Raw genomic sequence first — 20,667 nt, 5'->3', positions numbered from 1 at the left:
ATCGAGCTGCTACCAGTACAGGAGTCAAGGTGCTGTTCCCCTTGATGGTGAGCTATGCACCCTTCCAAGAGTACGATGAAGGTATCAGGATTCATCAGATCATGAAGTGCTCTGCCACTGTGCCAACATACAGTGCCGATGGTTATGTGCCTATTTCAGTCACAGTAGTTAAGTTGTGGCATTAACATTGGCACATGCATGGGTCATCAGGTGCACAGACCCACCATTAAGAGTGTTTGGAGCATTGTGTGTTCAGGCACACTTGTACTCTGCCCAGCATTCGAGTCTGATATTAGTTATGTCACGGTTTGCTGCCCATGTTGTTTTACCAGTCTGCCCAAACTACGACATCCACAAGGGCTGCTTGCCCAACCCCATAATGTCTGGAAATGGTTTCACCTTTGTTTGGCCATGTGTTAAAGACATTCACCACAGCACTCCTCAAACGCCCAACAAGTTCTGGAGTTTCCAAACTGCTCATACCTAGGCCTCAGGCCACTACATACCTGCCTACTTTCAAAAACAGAAATCCAGAAGATCCCAAAAATTTAACGCATGCATACATTGCAAGGTATTCAAACATAGCAAGAAAAGACTACATAGAAAAAGATTACAAATAATGTTAACACATATAACGTAGGCTGCATTTTAAGATCACTATTTTTGAACTCTACAAAGTTAGCTACCTACACAAGTTATTTGCTGATGAGTGTTTATTTGTTGTCACTTAACATTGGGAACAGTTCACACACTACACAAAAATGAGCTCTTCTGCACTTGATCCTGCAAACCGCAATATGAATGACACTGTCAAAACTACTAAACTGAACATTTTTTATACTTATTTACAAAATTTTCTCAAGTTCAAAGAACACTGGCTGTATTCCATCAAACATTGCAGAGGAGAGATGAAAATGTGTATCTTTCTTCGTTTTCTTCAGAAATTGTGACTTTAAACTATTCACATAACATGGACCACTGCTTCTTGTTTCCAAAATAGAAATGGATCCCAGAGTTACATTTGATATGGAGGACCTAAACTGATTGCGATTCTTGTTCATCAAGCTGAACACATGCTCACCCTCACCATTGCTGTGCAGTAGAGTCAAAACAGAAAACATTAACCTGGATAACCTATCGTACTTAGGACCACCATGAATGCTCATCAAGTGAGGCCATTTGGTATCATCTATCAAGTTCTTGCTCTCAACAGTGGCAGAGTAATCAACCTGCAGGACCACAAATTGGCTCTTAAGTACATTCATTGTGTCGTCACACAGAGTTAATGACAAAAGTACAGCAATATTGTGCGAGATGGGAATTATGATAATATTATCGGGCTACCTTCAGTCAAATTTCAGACACTCGCATCTCAGAATAGCAGCTATTATTGAAAGCCAAAACTGAAAAGCAATATATGAATGCAGAGGGCGGGAAAAAATCCTGGAGTTGAATATCTGGAAAAAAAACAACGTTCATCCAGAAAACTGGAATACTACCCCAGAATCTTCCAGGAAAACCAGAAAATTTGGTAGGTATGCCACCACAATTTGCCCTTGGTCAAACTCTGTGCCGATTCTACACATGGACAGCACGCTCACTGATACTCCATGCACAATGCATGTATCTTATTAGAGTCATTCCTCGCAAAGTAATGGCGCTATTGCCTGGATGAGTATATATTGATAGTAGGTTGGCGGTCATAACATTTTCACTGAGGAGCATATATGGTTTAGTATTGTGACTTCCAGATGGACTCTACCAGTGCCAAGGGAGCCATGCCACCACATTTGAGGGAATGGTCAAACTTATCCATTTATTACAAGGATGTACTGGAAAGTAATGCCTTCAAAAATTTTATTCTTTTATCAGTTGAACTATTACTTGGCATCAATATTACACTGTCGATATTGCCACTTTGCTGACACAATATGCAGCTCTTTGCTGATAGAGGGTTCCGAATTGCAGTGTAATGTGTGTGTGTGTGTGTGTGTGTGTGTGTGTGTGTGTGTGTGTGTGTGTGTGTAATACAACTGCATCAGCACATGAGAAAACCGTCAGAAAACACAGAGCACAAATTCAAAGGGTTTGTCCACACATGGAGCACCCCCTCCTTGAGCACAACAATGCCAGACTACACACAAGTGTTTATCCACCTGCAACAGTCTGACACCTTTGATTCATTATTACTGATCATACTCCATACAATCCCGGTTTGATCCCAATGAGTTTTCAACTGCTTTCAAACCTTCAAGAGCACCTTTAAGGACTTCACTTCGACAGTGATTAATTAGTGTGAGCAGAGGTGAGGCTGTGCGCCTGCCAACTAAGTCAAACATTCTACAGTGACAGCACCAACAAAATGGTCTCTCATTGAGGAAAAAGGTGTCAGTGACAGGGTGACTATTTTTGAAATAAATATATCAACATGAAGAATAAAGGTGTAGAATGTTAATAAAGTTTGTTTCAATGAAAAGCTTCAATAATTTTCACATAAAAATTCTGAGTTACTACTTTTCATCATGTCCTCATGCCCAAAACATAAACCAAGCAAAAATAAAGTTTTAATTAATTTGGCAAGGAAGGTGGCTTTGAAGTGATATGACATATACAGACATGATTAAAGGTCATAGGAAAGTATAGTCCTTCAACTAACATGGCACACAAGGTAAGAGAAGACTTCTTGCGGGTAAAAGTTACATTCTGGGCACCACTGGATTTTTCAGTAAACATTAGGCTGTGCTACTGGTCAATTTCCCCCCCCCCCCCCCCCCCCCCCATGAACCATGGACCTTGCCTTGCCGTTGGTGGGGAGGCTTGCGTGCCTCAGCGATACACATAGCCGTACCGTAGGTGCAACCACAACGGAGGGGTATCTGTTGAGAGGCCAGACAAACGTGTGGTTCCTGAAAAGGGGCAGCAGCCTTTTGAGTAGTTGCAAGGGCAACAGTCTGGATGATTGACTGATCTGGCCTTGTAACAATAACCAAAACGGCCTTGCTGTGCTGGTACTGCAAACGGCTGAAAGCAAGGGGAAACTACAGCCGTAATTTTTCCTGAGGGCATGCAGCTTTATTGTATGATTAAATGATGATGGCGTCCTCTTGGGTAAAATATTCCGGAAGTAAAATAGTCCCCCATTCGGATCTCCGGGCAGGGACTACTCAAGAGGATGTCGTTATCAGGAGAAAGAAAACTGGCGTTCTACGGATCGGAGCGTGGAATGTCAGATCCCTTAATCGGGCAGGTAGGTTAGAAAATTTAAAAAGGGAAATGGATAGGTTGAAGTTAGATATAGTGGGAATTAGTGAAGTTCGGTCGCAGGAGGAACAAGACTTCTGGTCAGGTGACTACAGGATTATAAACACAAAATCAAATAGGGGTAATGCAGGAGTAGGTTTAATAATGAATAGGAAAATAGGAATGCGGGTAAGCTACTACAAACAGCGTAGTGAACGCATTATTGTGGCCAAGATAGATAAGAAGCCCACACCTACGACAGTAGTACAAGTTTATATGCCAACTGGCTCTGCAGATGACGAAGAAATTGAATAAATGTATGATGAAATAAAAGAAATTATTCAGTCATGGGTGACTGGAATTCGAGTGTAGGAAAAGGGAGAGAAGGAAACATAGTAGGTGAATATGGATTGGGGCTAAGAAATGAAAGAGGAAGCTGCCTGGTAGAATTTTGCACAGAGCACAACATAATCATAACTAACACTTGGTTTAAGAATCATGAAAGAAGGTTGTATACATGGAAGAACCCTGGAGATACTAAAAGGTATCAGATAGATTATATAATGGTAAGACATAGATTTAGGAACCAGGTTTTAAATTGTAAGACATTTCCAGGGGCAGATGTGGACTCTGACCACAATCTATTGGTTATGACCTGTAGATTAAAACTGAAGAAACTGCAAAAAGGTGGGAATTTAATGAGATGGGACCTGGATAAACTGAAAGAACCAGAGCTTGTACAGCGTTTCAGGGAGAGCATAAGGGAACAATTGACAGGAATGGGGGAAAGAAATACAGTAGAAGAAGAATGGGTAGCTTTGAGGGATGAAGTAGTGAAGGCAGCAGAGGATCAAGTAGGTAAAAAGACGAGGGCTAGTAGAAATGCTTGGGTAACAGAAGAAATATTGAATTTAATTGATGAAAGGAGAGACAGCAAAGGACTTGGAAGAGCAGTTGAATGGAATGGACAGTGTATTGAAAGGAGGATATAAGATGAACATCAACAAAAGCAAAACAAGGATAATGGAATGTAGTCTAATTAAGTCGGGTGATGCTGAGGAAATTAGATTAGGAAATGAGGCACTTAAAGTAGTAAGGAGTTTTGCTATTTGGGGAGCAAAATAACTGATGATGGTCGAAGTAGAGAGGATATAAAATGTAGGCTGGCAATGGCAAGGAAAGCGTTTCTGAAGAAGAGAAATTTGTTAACTTCCAGTATTGATTTAAGTGTCAGGAAGTCATTCCTGAAAGTATTCACATGGAGTGTAGCCATGTATGGAAGTGAAACATGGACAATAAATAGTTTGGACAAGAAGAGAATAGAAGCTTTCGAAATGTGGTGCTACAGAAGAATGCTGAAGATTAGATGGGTAGATCACATAACTAATGAGGAAGTATTGAATAGGATTGGGGAGAAGAGAAGTTCGTGGCACAACTTGACCAGAAGAAGGGATCGGTTGGTAGGACATGTTCTGAGGCATCAAGGGATCACCAATTTAGTATTGGAGGGCAGCGTGGAGGGTAAAAATCGTAGAGGGAGACCAAGAGATGAATACACGAAGCAGATTCAGAAGGATGTAGGTTGCAGTAGGTACTGGGAGATGAAAAAGCTTGCACAGGATAGAGTAGCATGGAGAGCTGCATCAAACCAGTCTCAGGACTGAAGACCACAACATCAACAACAACAACAACAACAACAACTGGTCAATTTGTACCACAACCTTTACTTGGTTTTCACATTTGTTGGTTCTGTAAACTCATAGCTACACCACAACCATTCAACCTAACATAGCCCTTGAGCTGCACTATGGGTCAGTCTCTCACCACAACCAATATTTCAAGGGGGGAGTGGCTCTAACATCACATTTTTATTGTTGTGTGTTGTGCATACGTATCTTGCTATATGTCAAACCATCATTATGTCAGGGGTCAAAGTCTAAGCCTGAACTATGTTACGTCTAACAACTCTTTTACTATTTACTATGTTTAATAAAATTTAGTATATTTACTTTCTTATAATTTCTTCACAGAGACTGTTTAGGATTTCTGTTTGATACTGCTGGTCAAATTAACTGCAAGCCATTTACTAAGTTTGGCAAATTTAATGAAGCACTCACATATATTCAGATGCAAATGATGCATTAACACTATCCAATATTTCTACAGTTGCGCAACACGAATGGCACTCATATGCAAAAGCAAATGCTGCATTAATGTTATCACAATACATCTGCATAGCACCGAAGATGGATGTCGAAACAAACAAATTTATTCAGCACAGATAGTTCACAAGTAGTTTGCGTGATTATGTCAGGACCCTCAATTCTGGATGGCAAGATAAAAATACTAGAGGCACCCAGCAAATGTATTTGCCTGCTGAATAACCTACAAACTGTTCTACTACATCAGATTTTAAGTGACAAGTGTATGTCAGATTATTTCCACCAATAACTGGAACATTCTGGTAATTTTACAAACAATATGTGTAACAATGTGCAGCAAATGCAAGAAGTAGTTATGAACAAACTGTCAATATTTAATGTATAGCCCCATGGCTTCATCAGAATTTTGCAGCCGAAATACAAATTCATTCTGCACCTATGGGCTGTGTAACAGTTTATGCTTCCATGTTATATTTGTCTGAAATTTAACTTTACTGCTGACAGTTCTACTTACACTTTGTTTACATATTCAAAGTTGACACCCAATGTTAATAGTACAACAAAACATACTCCTCAGATTAGTGACCATGCGAATGTCAATTCAAAATCATTTACAAACGCATTTTAAATCATCAATAAATAAATTACAATTCTCATTCCATACCATGATACACTGCAATAATGCATTAACTGCGCCCATACCATTTATAAATTTAATGGCACTGCTAACTTTCACTGTAGTCATAATTGTTCTGAAGATGTACATTAAGGTTGTCATTCAAAAGAAGCATATCAGATCAGAATATATCCACTTTATGGCAACCACTTTATCAGTATAATTGCGTTTAGCAATAAACAAGGTTTTCAGTGTTTACTGAATGTTAAATTGAAACTCTTGCCTCAGTTCTATGTGGGGTTTAATACAAGGCGTATTTCAACGCACTGTGATAAATGTCATATTTAACACTCCAAGTTTACCAGTTTTTTGGTAAATCGAATTACTCATGTTTCCAGCAGTATGGCATCAATTGCATGTATTGACACACCATACTGCACACAGAAATTAATGAAGCACTCAACAGAAAGACAAGTAAGCCACTTACCATGGGGTCTTCTTCATCGGTTTCCTCTTTTTTAATCCACATAGTTGGATCCTGGTCCATGACTTGAGTTCTACAGGCTGGGGGAAAAAAAAAACAATAACATAAGAACAGCTGTACTCAGTTTCTGTTGTTACCATGAGGTCTACCTCAGAGGCAGTATTTTCACTCATCTACTGGGTGCAGTAAATGGGTGACTACACAGGAAACAGATTCAAAGTGGCTGAGGAAAAGAGTGTCAGTGATATAAACTCATTTACATTTCTCAGGTGATGAAAATTGAGTACACTCAATCATAAAATCACATGCAATGGAAAGAGAGTATTGGCAGTTGCTACTGCTCCTTTGTAACACTGGCTTATGGATACTGTCCTATTGCGACAATTATGGAAGGTGGGTAGTTTTTGTGCATGCACAAACTTCAGCATTTTGAACAATCAAAGCAGCCAATACACTGCTGCAAAATGACTGAATATCACCAAACATTTCATTCTACCCTTTGCTCATTGTGTAACTTAATTTCAATGTGACAAGAAAATCATGAAAATCCAGATGTACTGATTGTTTCCCAGTCAGCGAAATCCATTTTCAACATAGGTGTTACTTTGAAATTTTGTCTGTATTCATTCACGATCGAATACTCAATTTTGAGTAAGCATCACCACTCTGGAATCTTTACCTCCTATTAACCATATACCTGTACTGTCAACTGCACACTGCAATGTGGAAGTTCTCATTCTTCATTACCATGAAGATTAAACATTGGTCAGTTTTTTCTTACAAAACTGATTTACTGGAACTTCTTCCTACTAACTATAACCACGATAAATGGTCTATTGAGTTCTGGTGACGTGTAATAGTTTTTGTTTGAGAAATTATAGTTAATTAGTAACTTGTTCTTTCGACAGTTCCTAAATAATGTTACAGTATTCATATACAGAACTCCCACATACAACAACAAACTGGTATTTACGCATGATTAATTAAATAACAGAAAACTGACTAGATGAATCAAAGCACAGTGAAAATTAACAAAACGCAACAGAATACCTTCTACATAATTTCCTTTCATGCGAACTTACCTAATCATGAAATTATTTAATAACTGCGGGCAGTTGAAAAATTGTTTACGTTGGCCCTACAATCTGGAGCAGCGGGATTACAGAAGTGTCAGATTCCACCCGTCTGCTTTGACCATTGACGTCATCAACGTGACGAAAATGGATATGCTAAGCGTCTCCAATATGGCGCCTATGACGTTACTACATACACAGGACAACAAACACAAAAATACATATAAATAAAACAGTAACATCGCCCTTCAAACATACAATCAAACTAATGGGACAACCGCTCGAAATTGGAGGCTTTAGGGTGAGGACGAGCTGAATATAATAGTAAAAAAACACCACGATCCCAAAACATAAAATGACGAACAAAAAGAAAGGGAAAAAAAGCAATATTACAACTTTCCTCTACAGTAACAAAGTATACAGGAATCGAACACTTCCCTTGACCTATGTAGGTCAACCACAGGTGACGATACCAAAACACCAATACCTACAGCTAACAATTGGAATCAGACATTTCCCTTGACCTATATGGGTGAATCACAACTATTGGTAGTAAAAAGCACCTGCAAGTACAAAATTAAAAACAAAGCCTCAAAAATTAGCAAAACAAATATCCCCACATAAATTAAAACAGATTCAATACACCAATACACGCGAACTAAATCGGCTAGCCCAACATATCCCCTCACCCCCCCCCCCCCCCCACACACACACACACACACACACACACACATTAAACGTCTTACCACATTACAAACAACAAACCAATAACACCTAACGGAAACGTCAAACACAAACAAAAACTCAATGAAAACACTTCCAAACCTTACATTTGGAATTATATATATATATATATACCCCACACACACCACCGCGAAACACATCTACAAACACAACCAACTCATAACACCGTGTCGTAATAACGTTACACACAACACCACCCTGATGGTTACGGGTCAATGCAGACGAGTGGAATCAGACGCTTCCATTGACTCGGAGCGGCTATATACTTGCATCAGATCACAGCAAACTCATCACAAACACTAGTACAGGTAAGTTAACACAAACGCACTAATCTAGTGAATGTTTGAACTTTACAGTAAACACTTGACAAAACGTTATAAAATCTCGACCTGATGTTTTTCGTAACGGGTGAACTGTACAGACACAAAGTGCAGTAACCTGCTTGTTCAAGCACTAATAACCTACCTGTCTCAATTCCAAGACTGATACATTCATAAAAAATAACCTATGTATTTTGTTGCAATGAACATAACCTGAAAAAATTACATTAGTACACCGTCACATTCACCAACCACAGTATAGGCGATGCTTTCACAAATACTGAATAAATTCTCGTCCTTATGTACCTATTAAACATTTAAAGGAAAGGCAACAGCCTCAGAAACAGCTACCGTTGCGTCTTCACAAGCTATTCGCGAACTATTACACTCATCAAACTCAACTGTTAATTGTAACATAAATGAAGTACCGCGTTAATTTACTTCCGAAACAATTTTTTTCTTTCATTTATTCTTGTTTGCAATTTGTAGACGCTTATATATTACCTGGAGAATTTAACACACACAAATTTCCACAAAAGTACAAGATTTCAGCTGATTAAAGTCACAAACCAGTGAACCAAAGATCTTCTACAAAGAAGAAACAACTATGCCGTGTGCTGTGAGATAAACAGAATGGAAGAACTGGAAAGATGAAATGGCGAAAATTAAGCTGGGTTTACACTACAAGTCGCTTGCAGAAGTTATTGCTGCAAGTTACTGCTAGTCGCTTGCAGCTGTGTTTACACAGCAGAGCAAGAATTAAGCAAGATTCTTTGGCAAGACACTTACGTCAACAACTTGCAGATACTGTTTACATATGCTTTCAGTACCACTACGAGTGTCAGGCGAAGTGTAAAATGACGAGTAGGCGGGTGAGATATGCTGCAGCTCTTGTAATTGTAGTGCAAGACGTGAAAAAGAAAAAGAGAAGTAATTAGGTTACAGAGTAGATAATGAGAAGATCGCAAAATGGTGCCTCTAATAACCTTTTGCAAGAACTTAGTATCGAGAGCATGGACACTTTTGAGAACCTTTGCAGAATGTCCTCAAATGATTCTGAGTATTTGTTGATGTTAATAGCGACCGTCATATCAAAACGAGACACAAACTTCGGTCCTGCTATTTTAGCAAAGGAACGTTTGCTAGTCTCTCTATGATTTATAGCTACCGGTGAGCTACAAATAAAGTAGGCATTCCATTTATTTATGTGAAACGTACAACCAAAAAAGTTTGAATTTTGAAATCTCTTCTTTCTAGGAGACTCATACAAGTCCCTACTGTACTTGTTTCATATTCCCGTCAGCACGATTTCCCTGATCGTACCCGATGTATGTAGAGCCTTTTTTAATGTCTGGTAAGGGAAAATTATTTGAAGGTATGTGAAAACACAACAATGAAATTAAATTTTTATTAAAATAAACTGCATTTTACAGAATGATATGCTTATAAAAATGTTTTTATTTTCTAATGCTCATAAAATGGAAAGTGACAAGCTAAATAAGTAGAACATGTAATAATTACACATCGTCTTTTTCTAGACTCCTAAAACAACAAGCGAGTGGATGCAGGTGGCAAAGGGGTTTTGTCTTCAAGTTATGCTACTTTCTATGTACTTCTTTTATAGATGAGTCGAATATCGACGAGATTTCATTTAATGCGCTCATCTTCTTCATTCTATCCTTAAAGCATTGGTTATGCACGTTCCATATTTCGGGGTAGATCTCCACGGCTTCAATAAAATGTTCTGTACCCTGCTTCATCCATTCCCGTTTCTCCTCCATTTCTGAAATTTGTTTGCATATAATACGTAAGATGGTTGCATAAAATGAAGTCACCACATTAAGTAAAATGTTAAATATGAGTGTTATGCAGACGACATACTTACTATAAATTGCGCTTCCTACTTGCAGGAAATAGAAATAAATCGTAAAAGCTGCAAGTTACTTGCAGATACTTCTTGCGTGGTGTTCACACTGGAAGCGGAAAACGTGCAGCAAATCACTTCTGCAATAAATTGCTACAGTCGCAAGTCGACTTGGCGATATGTTTACACTCGCAAATCGCGCGGCAGGTCCCTCCGCGCTAGTAAATTGCTGTAAACCGAGCATTAGATACCATAGGCTATTCTAACTCTCTGGTAAATTTTTATCGCCAGATTAGCACAACAACTAGATAACTTAAAATAGCTGTTATTGAAAGAAATACGTTTGGAAATTCCTAGCAATTTTAAATCTTCGCCGTAAACAAAGTGACTTGAAATAATTATCATCACATGTGCTCATTTAACTTGAAAAGGTCAGTATCTTACTTTTAGATTTGTTCTTATTTTCCTTCCAAAACTGATTCCTTTTGAATGAAATAGGAGTTATATACTTGTTGCCCTAGTCCACATTACGAGCTACCTATTTGCGATTTTCAAAATATATCAACTGCTAACTAACATAAATATATTTATTTTCAAACAAATGCATAGTAATGTTGAAATGTGCAAGAATCGTTTTAATCATATGCTACAGTGTCGAATCTTCTGAAATACAGTGTTATTCACTCACATTTTCACCTTGAAACACATTACAAAATTTCAGAAACAACTGTCATTATCAGAAGACATTCACTGCATCTTCAGATGATGAAGTACTTCCTTCTGAATCTCTTTGATGTTGCATGTTTTCGTAAGATGGCCGATAATCTGATCCTAATGTGGGAAGCATGGAGGTATAAGGAGGGGAGATGGCACTATGGCCGTCTGCTGTACGTCTGTTTGAAGCCGGTGGGCGTGGTCGGCCGCCATGTTTGATTGGTCAAAACAGTGACAGAGCTCTTGTTAGAATTGCGTGTTCTTCATATTTAACGTTATGTCTGCGAAATAATTTCAGATGATGAGTGTTACAATGTTTACATGCGTAACACAATGTCAGAATAGCTTTTTCAGGTGTTTTCGCCTTGTTTTTAATGCGTTTTTGCCCCAGCAATACAACTGATTTGGTCACGTAACTTAAGTGTTTCTTTTGGATACGAACTTCGAATGATGAAAAATAACAGCGTACAAAGCTCTTTTCAAACTCAAATCACCTTTTACTGTATTTGTGTCGATGTAAACTGAAAGCAGAACCCGAAAGCTATGCTAGTTTACATACCGGATGATATCTCTTACTCGTTTACACACGTATACAAAATTTCATTTGTAAATACAAATATCGTTTGTGCTTTGTCAAGAAAAATAAGCATATGATAGTGCTTTGGTGAATGTACAATGGGATTTTCAGTACCATTGTAGTTTAAACATCTGAACACTATGAAATCACAACTGTTGCTCTGTGTGAGATTATTAATAGCACAATAGGCCTACATGTCAGATGATAATTAGGAAACCTTCCTTTAGTGTATAAGTCAATACATGTCATTAAGTAGCAGTTTTGATACTAATCATGAACTGCTAAACAAATCTCAATTACACAAATTTGTGTAAAGGACAACACTGCTATTAAAATCACCAATAGTTAAATTAGGATGCCCTGCAAACATGCACGCTCAAATTTCAACCTGCAAGTCAAGCTAAACACTTGCTGATGATAGGTACTTATGTGCAATAGTCTTAAATTTCACTGCAATGTATAAAACATAATGGAAAAGAGCAAAGCACCTTGACTGTTTTAACCTACCTCTGTTTTTTATTTGCTTCAATGTTGGATAAAGCAAAATATCTTAAACCAGTGGTACACTTTGAACCATTTCTTGCACATAGCATTTAACTAGTATTACATTTACATAATATTTTTTATCACTCACCTTTTACAATTACTGTAACACACTGCAGACTTCCATGGGATAAAGTTGCAAAAGTAAAGTATAAAATAGGAGAGAAACAAATTGCATAATATGATTTTTTGTACTTTTCAACTCACTACAACATTTTAAAGTACAAATTATCAAGCTGTGTTCTTGCATTATCAAATCGTCAGTGTTTCAATCTCATAGCTTATCCACTAACATTCCGTGTAATCTTATATGTGAAGTGTGGGACTAACAAAATTTTTGGGAAAGTTATAAATAATGTAGTTTTGAGAAACATTTTAATCTCTTGGTATATGGTACAATATTAATATTGACATTTGGGTTACAACAAAGCACTTACATATATTAACCACTATACTCTCATTATAATGAACTCCATTACTAAATGCAGTACTCTTTAAACTACATATAGCTACAAATTAAGGTAATCATTTCATCATCAAAATACATGTCACAAATAATAATTGACCAGCCCTTTACAAAATTCACAATGGCTATATATACCCTGTAGAAGAAACTGGTTAATGCACTGCCACCAGAAGCACACACTACCTCATTAAAACACTTCAGAAATGTTCTCCAAAAGGGGGTAAAGCTTTCATATGTACCCTCAAACACAGCTTTAAAAGGGAAAATTAAATAACATAGAGGAAAGAAGTGTGGAAAGCAAAGTTCACAAATTTATTGACCTTTAAAAAGAACTAATTTGGTGTATGCTGTTCTCAATTTTTTTTCATGGAGTGAATCTGTTACACATTTTGCAGCATGTTTCTGACGTGTCAGCAGGTACCTTTTCGCAATAGCTTTGATCAGCAGTACCAAGTGATTATCTAATGGGTGCTGATCTTTCATGTGCTCTCCCAATTCCTCAAACACAGGCTTGAACAGAAAAGTGCCAAGTACCTCTGACACACATTTAGTATTAAGATCTTTCACAGGAACCCTCCTATTTCCAGCACTGCATTTTCTAAATACTTTTTCAGAACACATACAAATGTCCACAACATCGTCAGATGGTGAAATCAAACCACCTCTACTCTTTCTGTGTATAAGAGAATAGGCAGTATGACTCCCTTCCCCTCGCAACACTGACAAGCATGTTTCACACTGTAAAGTTCTCTCTAAGTGACGAACCACAAATCCTGAAATATAAACAACAATATGGGTTGCCACTTCAGAGAGAATCATTTCAGCTTCAACGTAATCATGATCATGGCTCACCAAATGGGTTTCCATATCTAATAATTGCCTACGTTCAGTGGTGAAATTAATTTGTTGTTCTATAGTCTGACCACTGTATGTCAAAATAGGGATCTCTTCCAGGGCTATACAATTGCCTCTGTCTGATTCACGAATTTCATTGTGAATCAGGAGTTTCTTATAGGCAGATATGAACTGTCGAGCTGTTGGATTGTTATTCCATCCACCACGACTACGGATGGCACTAAAAAACATCTCCAAATGATCTTGGGAGCACTTATAAATGGGGAGGAACTTCAACAAAGATGCAGAGGATTGTGGTCCAAGCTTTGTATAGAGGTGCAAGACACTAGAAATACACACTAGGAAGCCAATGAAACCTGTTTTCCTGTTACTGTCCACAACTCTTTGTCCCTGACACACAGTAAGTGTTTTGATGTATGCCTGAGCTTCCATTAAAAATTCTTTAACAACCTTGAAATTGTGGACATTCAGAGGCTGCTTCCACTTATTCTGCAGAAGGCTTCTGGAATTTAATATATCAAACAGGCAGTTGAATATCCTTATAAATTTGATTGTGGCAGAAGCATCTTCAAATCCTGGTATCTTCATATCGCAGCAGTACTGCATTGCGTCTGCCACGGAAGTGCTGAGCAGCTGGGCTGCTAACCTAACTTTCATTTTGTTATTCACAAAATTGATGTGGCTGCTCGTAATGCTGTTGCCTAGGTGGAGACCTTCTTTCACTTGTAACTTATGCAGTAGTTCAAATAGGTACCATGAAATTACATTACCTTGCCCATCCCGAAAATGTTTTCTCTCCCCTAATGCATTTCTTACAAGTTTCAGCATATGGGGTGGATCTAACAGAAATGCAACTTCAAAATTGTTACCCTGCACAAAAAAGGTGGTCTTTAATCCATCAACGTCAGTATTGCACCCCAAGCATTTGGCCATAGACATATTGGAGGCACAACCGTCACACGAAAGAGACACTACTTGAATGCCACTGGCACTGGCAAGGCTAATGCATTGTTTAACCAAATGAGCTTTCTGCTCCCCTGTCAATCCACATGTCAAAAAATACCCTACTGGTAGCTTCCATGACCCATTAATTGCGACTAACATTAATACAAAGGCCTCTTTAGCTACAGGTAAACTATCCATAGCAACAGAGGACCCCATATCTATGTATCCATAATACTGTGTTCCATCAAATTCTATGTGTTGCCTAATTGCAATTTCATCCATTAACAAACTGCATAGAATTTTATTAGTCTGGCCCTGATGAGAAGCTTTTGATTTTATAATGGCAAATGCCTCCGTGGTAAAGCCAGGAGCACCATCCACACCCTGGTACCACCTTGCTAATGTTCTCGGATGTGGCAGACACGTGTCGTAGCAGCGTCTAACATATTTGTACGCTTGTGGGGAATAAAAGTTTAATGTGAGAGCAAACGAACGTAGCTCAGGGCTGTAAGTTCTAGGTACACTCTTACAGTTTGCCTTTGCTGCCTGTCGTTGCAATAGCTGCTTGTGCATTCCAGGTATGCTTGCAATAACACTTAAACTGTCTTCATCCACAAAATGTTTTTTTCTCAGTTCTTCCATCACTGTACTCAAACATGCCACTTTTTTTATTAAACGGCGTTTGGATTGCTGAAGAACTTTTACTTTCTTCCTGTAATTTTCATTTTTTGTCAGCAGCACAGACACATCCCTCTTAAGGTTCCTCACAATTGGTGTTTCTTCAGGATTTACATTCAATGGTGTGGTGGAATTAGCAGGCTGAGAAGCTTCAGCCTGAAAGCCATTGGTAGTGCCTTCATCTTGAGTTCTGCATGTAGCAGTTAAATTAACTGTACATTTTGATGTCTGCTGCCTTTGTGTTGGTGGTCGTCTCTTCTTCTGTTCCTACAGAAAACAAAGATTGAAAACAAATAAAAACTGTTCAATTACACCTTACAGCCTACTTATAATTATTTGCATTTCATAATGCATTTACAATGTTTGTAGATTCTGATTGGACTTGTTACTATTTATTTGCACTACAATGACAGTACAGAAACACCTGTGGATGTGAGAGGGTAAGAAACCTGCCTTTATGAAAAGCTGCATAAGGGGGGGGGGGGGCGGCGATGTACTCTCAGTGGTATGTTTTGAAATAGTAGCAATATACACGTGAACATATGATACAATAGACAAACTATCTTACACAATTAAGCACTTTTTTCTAATTGATAATTTGTCACTGCCCATAACAAGAGTAAATGCAATATTGTTACTGTGGCATTTAACTAGTGTTCTTTCACTACAGACACCAATGCTTACTGGGGTGAAACTATTATCAAAGAATACTGATTCAACTTGTTGAATTTTCCAAAATGGATGATTAAGTAATTAACGACCGAAATAAGTAAAATTAAATATGACAAAGAGGAAGAGCAGATTAAGACAGTTATAACTTAATGCCTAAAGTCATATGACACAGAAATAAAATTACACAAAACACACAATCTCTCTTGAGAAAAATAGAAATTTACGCCCGAAAATGTGATAAAACTATGAAAATATTGTTACATGGATTAATCCCACTGTAATCCGCACATGTTGTTGGTTATAGACAAAAACACAACTGAAATTAGAGGCCTAATTAAAACATTCATACTTTCTGGCATTGTACGTTTATTTCCTAGTTTTACAGGAATTCAGAATCAATGTGCTGATTTCACGTAGACTACCTTTTGTAAGTGAGGTGGAAAGGCAGGAAAAATTGATGGTACAGCATTTTCCCTGATCCGAACACTCGAAACTGAAGTTCGGTCAATATCTTCTTCTCGAAAATGCTGGGAACATATTTTGCTCCATTTGTTAGGTATCCAGTCTTTCCTTCTTACCATATGAACCCACAGAGCCCTACGACCTTCATTGATCGGAAATCTGAAATAAAATAAGAAGAAAACAGTTTCACAAAACGTAAACAAGGCCGCACATCTCACGAATATAAACGACAATATTTTACGAACGGGGCCACTTACGCATGGAACGTGATTCCTTTTAACTTGGTAGCACTATTCCAACGGTTAGTACACCCGTAAACAACGCAAACCGGCATTTTAAAATGAAAAAAACCTTCAGCAGCTCTACACAGTAGCACAATCAGAAACGAGTCTTCTGACCAAACTGCAATGGCGGAGCTCGGTTTCTGTCGGCTTCAAGTTTGTGACGTCATGGCATCTCCCCTCCTTATACCTCCATGGTGGGAAGCACTGAACTGAGCAGGGACATCTCATCGTTGTAATTTTCCTTTGTTACCGGCAGGATGGACATGTACAAAGATTTGGTGCCTGACAGAGATATCTCATGACTTTTTTGTTTCAGTTCAGAGCTCTAAGGTCTTTGTCAAAGTCTTCTTCACATCGCATAACAAATGGACACTGTTTTATGACATTTACGTGCGAAGAAGGAAGAAGATTAGATTTAAGGTCCCATCGGCATAAAGGTCATTAGAGACAGTGCACGAGCTTGGATACTGTTAAGGCTGAGGAAGGAAATCGGCCGTGGCGTACCACAGGAAGCATCCCAGCATTTCTTTGGAGCAATATAGGCAAATCACAGAAAACCTAAATCTGGATGACCGGATACAGGGTTGAACCATCGTCCTCACTATTGCGAGTCCAGTGTGGTAATCACTGCACCACCTCTCACAGTCTTAACCTCTTGACTGGATTCCTGTTTGCATCTTCTTTCCTATGTGCAATGTGGCGATTCAGATGATACTGCCAATTGATAATCTTCTCATGCGTTTTTTCATGTGCAAGTTAATGTTTGCCACTCCTATCTTCTCGCATATTCAGCAGAAGTATTCCAATCAGCAGGTCAGTTCACTTTTACCAACATAAAAAAATTCTATAGTGACTGTCCAATGCAATGAGATACATTCCAGTTCACTGTAATGAATAAACACGAGTTTTAAATCAATGATTTCAGGATTAGATTTTCCAATGTTTGATTTGTTCTAGATTATGTATCTCATGAATAGCGGACAAGGATATTTCAGCAACAAATTTGTTTAGATTCCGTCCTCTACAACAATCGCAAAATGTGCCTTACCATTGCAGGGTGAGACTTCAACATCCATACAAACAGGTTGCTATCTGACATCTTTATTTTCCCTCTACTTCCGAACACATGAAACAGTCTCCTTGTTTTGACTTTATGTCATACAGAATGTAAAATTAAAAAAAAATCTGTGGCTACTTATAAAAGAAAGCATTGTCAATGGGATCAGTTGGTGCCAAAAGAAACTTGCTGGAAACAGAGGTTGCAGTTTACAAAAGTCCTATATAAAGTTTTTTGCTCGCTCCTTCTCTTGTTTCTTCTCCTCTTTAGCCCTGCCTTTTTCTAAGAGGTGAGCACTGTAACTAGGTGTAAGTGCATCTTTATTGTAGGTCACGTATAGATGTCATTGACCTTTTTTGGGATGATGAAAACAGAGACTGTAATCCTCTGAAAATATCTTCTTGTACAGGGAGCACATGAGTGTGATGTTTAGTGACAGTCTTAGGAATTTTATTTTTGTTCCAGAGTGAAAGTGGTAGGATTGAGCCACTGCAGAATTGTCAGTGTGATTCCTCATACCATCCCAAAGTTCTGGTGAATTAACTTTCCTTAGATGATGGCCCTTCTGCATTCTTCACTTGTGGTTCCGGATACTCTTTACTTCATCACTATAACCACAACACCTTAACAGATTCCAAGTTTATTCAGAAACATCGTATTACAGGCTTCAATTAAAGTAGAATGTAACAGCGAAGTTCCTATTTGAATTCACTCATGTGCTAGCTTTTTTAAAGATATTGCCTGAATTACTGTAAATAAAGCCTTTTTTCTCTCATAAATTTCAAAATTGTGCTATGTTTGAAAAATGTTCAGTCTTTCTACTTTTTTTTTTTTTTTTTTTTTTTTTGTTGTTGCAACATGGATCTTTCATGTAAGCTACTGGGACATGGAGTCCCCTGGATGAGATGTAGTATTCTTTGCACTGGTATCTGATTTTGAAACCATTTATATCCCCATTTTCTCAATGTTTATACATTTTTATGAGGTTTTCTGTCCTTGAAAGTGTTTCTCCTATGTATTCTAAATTCTGTACTTTAAAAAGCTGCAAATTAGGTAGTCTCCAATATCAATGAACTTGGTTACCATCAGCTGGTTTTAAGGGGACACAGTCGCAAACGGGCTAAAACAAATCGATTTTTTTTAGTCTTAATCTATGCTCCAATTACTTGGTTACAAAATGCTGTTTTTTTCATACAAATCTGATTATTAGATTTGGAGTTATTAATTTGTTCGTGAAGCATGGTAGCTAGTGCCATGTCCATTTTTGCTGTGTCTTGCGCAGTAGTCAGCATTGACTGTAGTACAACAATCATTTATGTTCCACGTATATAAATAGTCTTTATTTGGCTTGCAAGAGAGAATTGTTATTCTGATGTTTGCCAGCCTGTCTACATTGTCGACTATCGGTTGTCAGTTTCTTCATCCTAGTTGTTTACGTTTTGATGATACAAATGTAATGATATTGTGAAACGTTGTAACACAATGGGTAGAATAAGGAAGTTTGGATATAAGCCTAAGTGTCGTGGAAATAAATATGTAGAAATAAACCGCGAAACTGCTAGTTTTGAACAGAGGGCAGAAAATAATATTGAAAGTGAAGTCAGTGCGAGTGTCAGTGCTTCAAGCAAGAAGCTTCTAGGTGCTGCCGGTTTTCCAAGTGCCTCTCAAATGCGTGACAATGCAATATCTGGTGTGGATAGTATTTCTGTTGTTACTGACACAAACATTCTGATCTCCATGAGGTTATTACGTAAACTTATCGAAAAACACACAAACTGTAAAAACTGTGGTGGAAATGTTACTTTGCATGAAGATGTGGTGAAAACCAAGGGAATTGTTTGTAACTTGGTTTTGACATGTTTGGAATGTAGCTGTACTGCCAATACAATGTCATCCCACGTAACAAGAAGCAGATTGTATGAAAACAATATAAGATTAGTGTATGCACTTACATCTATTCGAAAAGGGCGAAGTGCAGGTGCTGTTCTTTGTGCAGTGATGAACATTCTTCCACCTCCAAGAAAGTTTGATGCTTACAACAAGACTATTGGTGCAGTTGTAGCTGAGGTAAGTGAATCTACAATGTTGAAAGCAGCCAAAGAAGCAGTTCAGTTGAATGATACGAAATCTGACCCAAAGCAAATTTCTGCTGGTTTTGATGGCAGTTGGCAGATACGTGGGCATACATCCCTAAATGGCATTGCGTCAGCAACTTCTGGATATTGAAAAATATTACTAAGTTCTGTGACATCTGTAGCAAAAATTCCACTATACAACATGTGTGCAAAAAGGACTATGATGGTTCTGGTGGAGGCATGGAAGTGGCTGGTGTTGCTAACATTTTCAAAAGGTTTGTGCAGTCAAGAGGTATCCTCTATACAGACTATCTTGGGGATGGGGACAGTGAGGCTTATCAGAAAGTGGTAGAAGATAAACCTTTTGGGCATAGAGTCAAAATTAAAAAACTGGAATGTATAGGACATGTACAGAAAAGAATGGGATCACGACTTCTAAAGATATGTAAGGAAAAAAAGTTAGGTGGTAAAGGGGGCCTGACAAAGGCTGAAATAGACAGGATCCAGACTTATTATGGTATTGCCATTAGAAAAAACTGCAACAACGTAAAAGCAATGAGGAGAGCCATCTGGGCTATATTCTTTCATAAAATTTCAAGAGATGAGGAACCACAACATAACCTTTGCCCACAGGGACCTGACAGCTGGTGCAAATTCAACAACCCAGCTACATCTTCCAGCTATAAGCACAAACATTCAATTCCAGAAAAAATCCTGCTAGCTGTGAAACCCATTTTCAGAGAGCTTAGCCAACAAGAGCTCTTGAAAAAGTGTCTCCATGGAAAAACTCAAAACCCAAATGAAAGTTTGAATTCTGTGATTTGGACAAGGCTACC

General features: G+C 38.2%; 1 protein-coding gene across 5 annotated transcripts in view; it reads right to left on the bottom strand.

The window, feature by feature from the left end:
* The window catches only part of LOC124553724 (zinc finger protein 99-like), a 167,432-nt gene extending 158,207 nt beyond the window's left edge, over positions 1-9,225 (bottom strand). For 3 of the 5 annotated variants that reach the window (XM_047127642.1, XM_047127645.1, XM_047127644.1), the window contains exons 1-2: positions 9,144-9,225; positions 6,506-6,582 (exon numbers count right to left, since the gene is read on the bottom strand). In XM_047127642.1, the coding sequence (XP_046983598.1) occupies positions 6,506-6,565 (60 nt within the window). In that variant the 5' untranslated portion in view covers positions 6,566-6,582; positions 9,144-9,225. Of the gene's footprint in view, positions 1-6,505; positions 6,583-9,143 lie in introns of those variants that run through there. The other 2 variants (XM_047127641.1, XM_047127643.1) reach the window with 2 other exon arrangements.
* Positions 9,226-20,667: the final 11,442 nt, after the last annotated feature.

Source organism: Schistocerca americana, chromosome 11, assembly GCF_021461395.2.
Source record: "Schistocerca americana isolate TAMUIC-IGC-003095 chromosome 11, iqSchAmer2.1, whole genome shotgun sequence".
NCBI lineage: Eukaryota > Metazoa > Arthropoda > Insecta > Orthoptera > Acrididae > Schistocerca > Schistocerca americana.
This window is presented reverse-complemented; position numbering and strand designations above follow the sequence as displayed.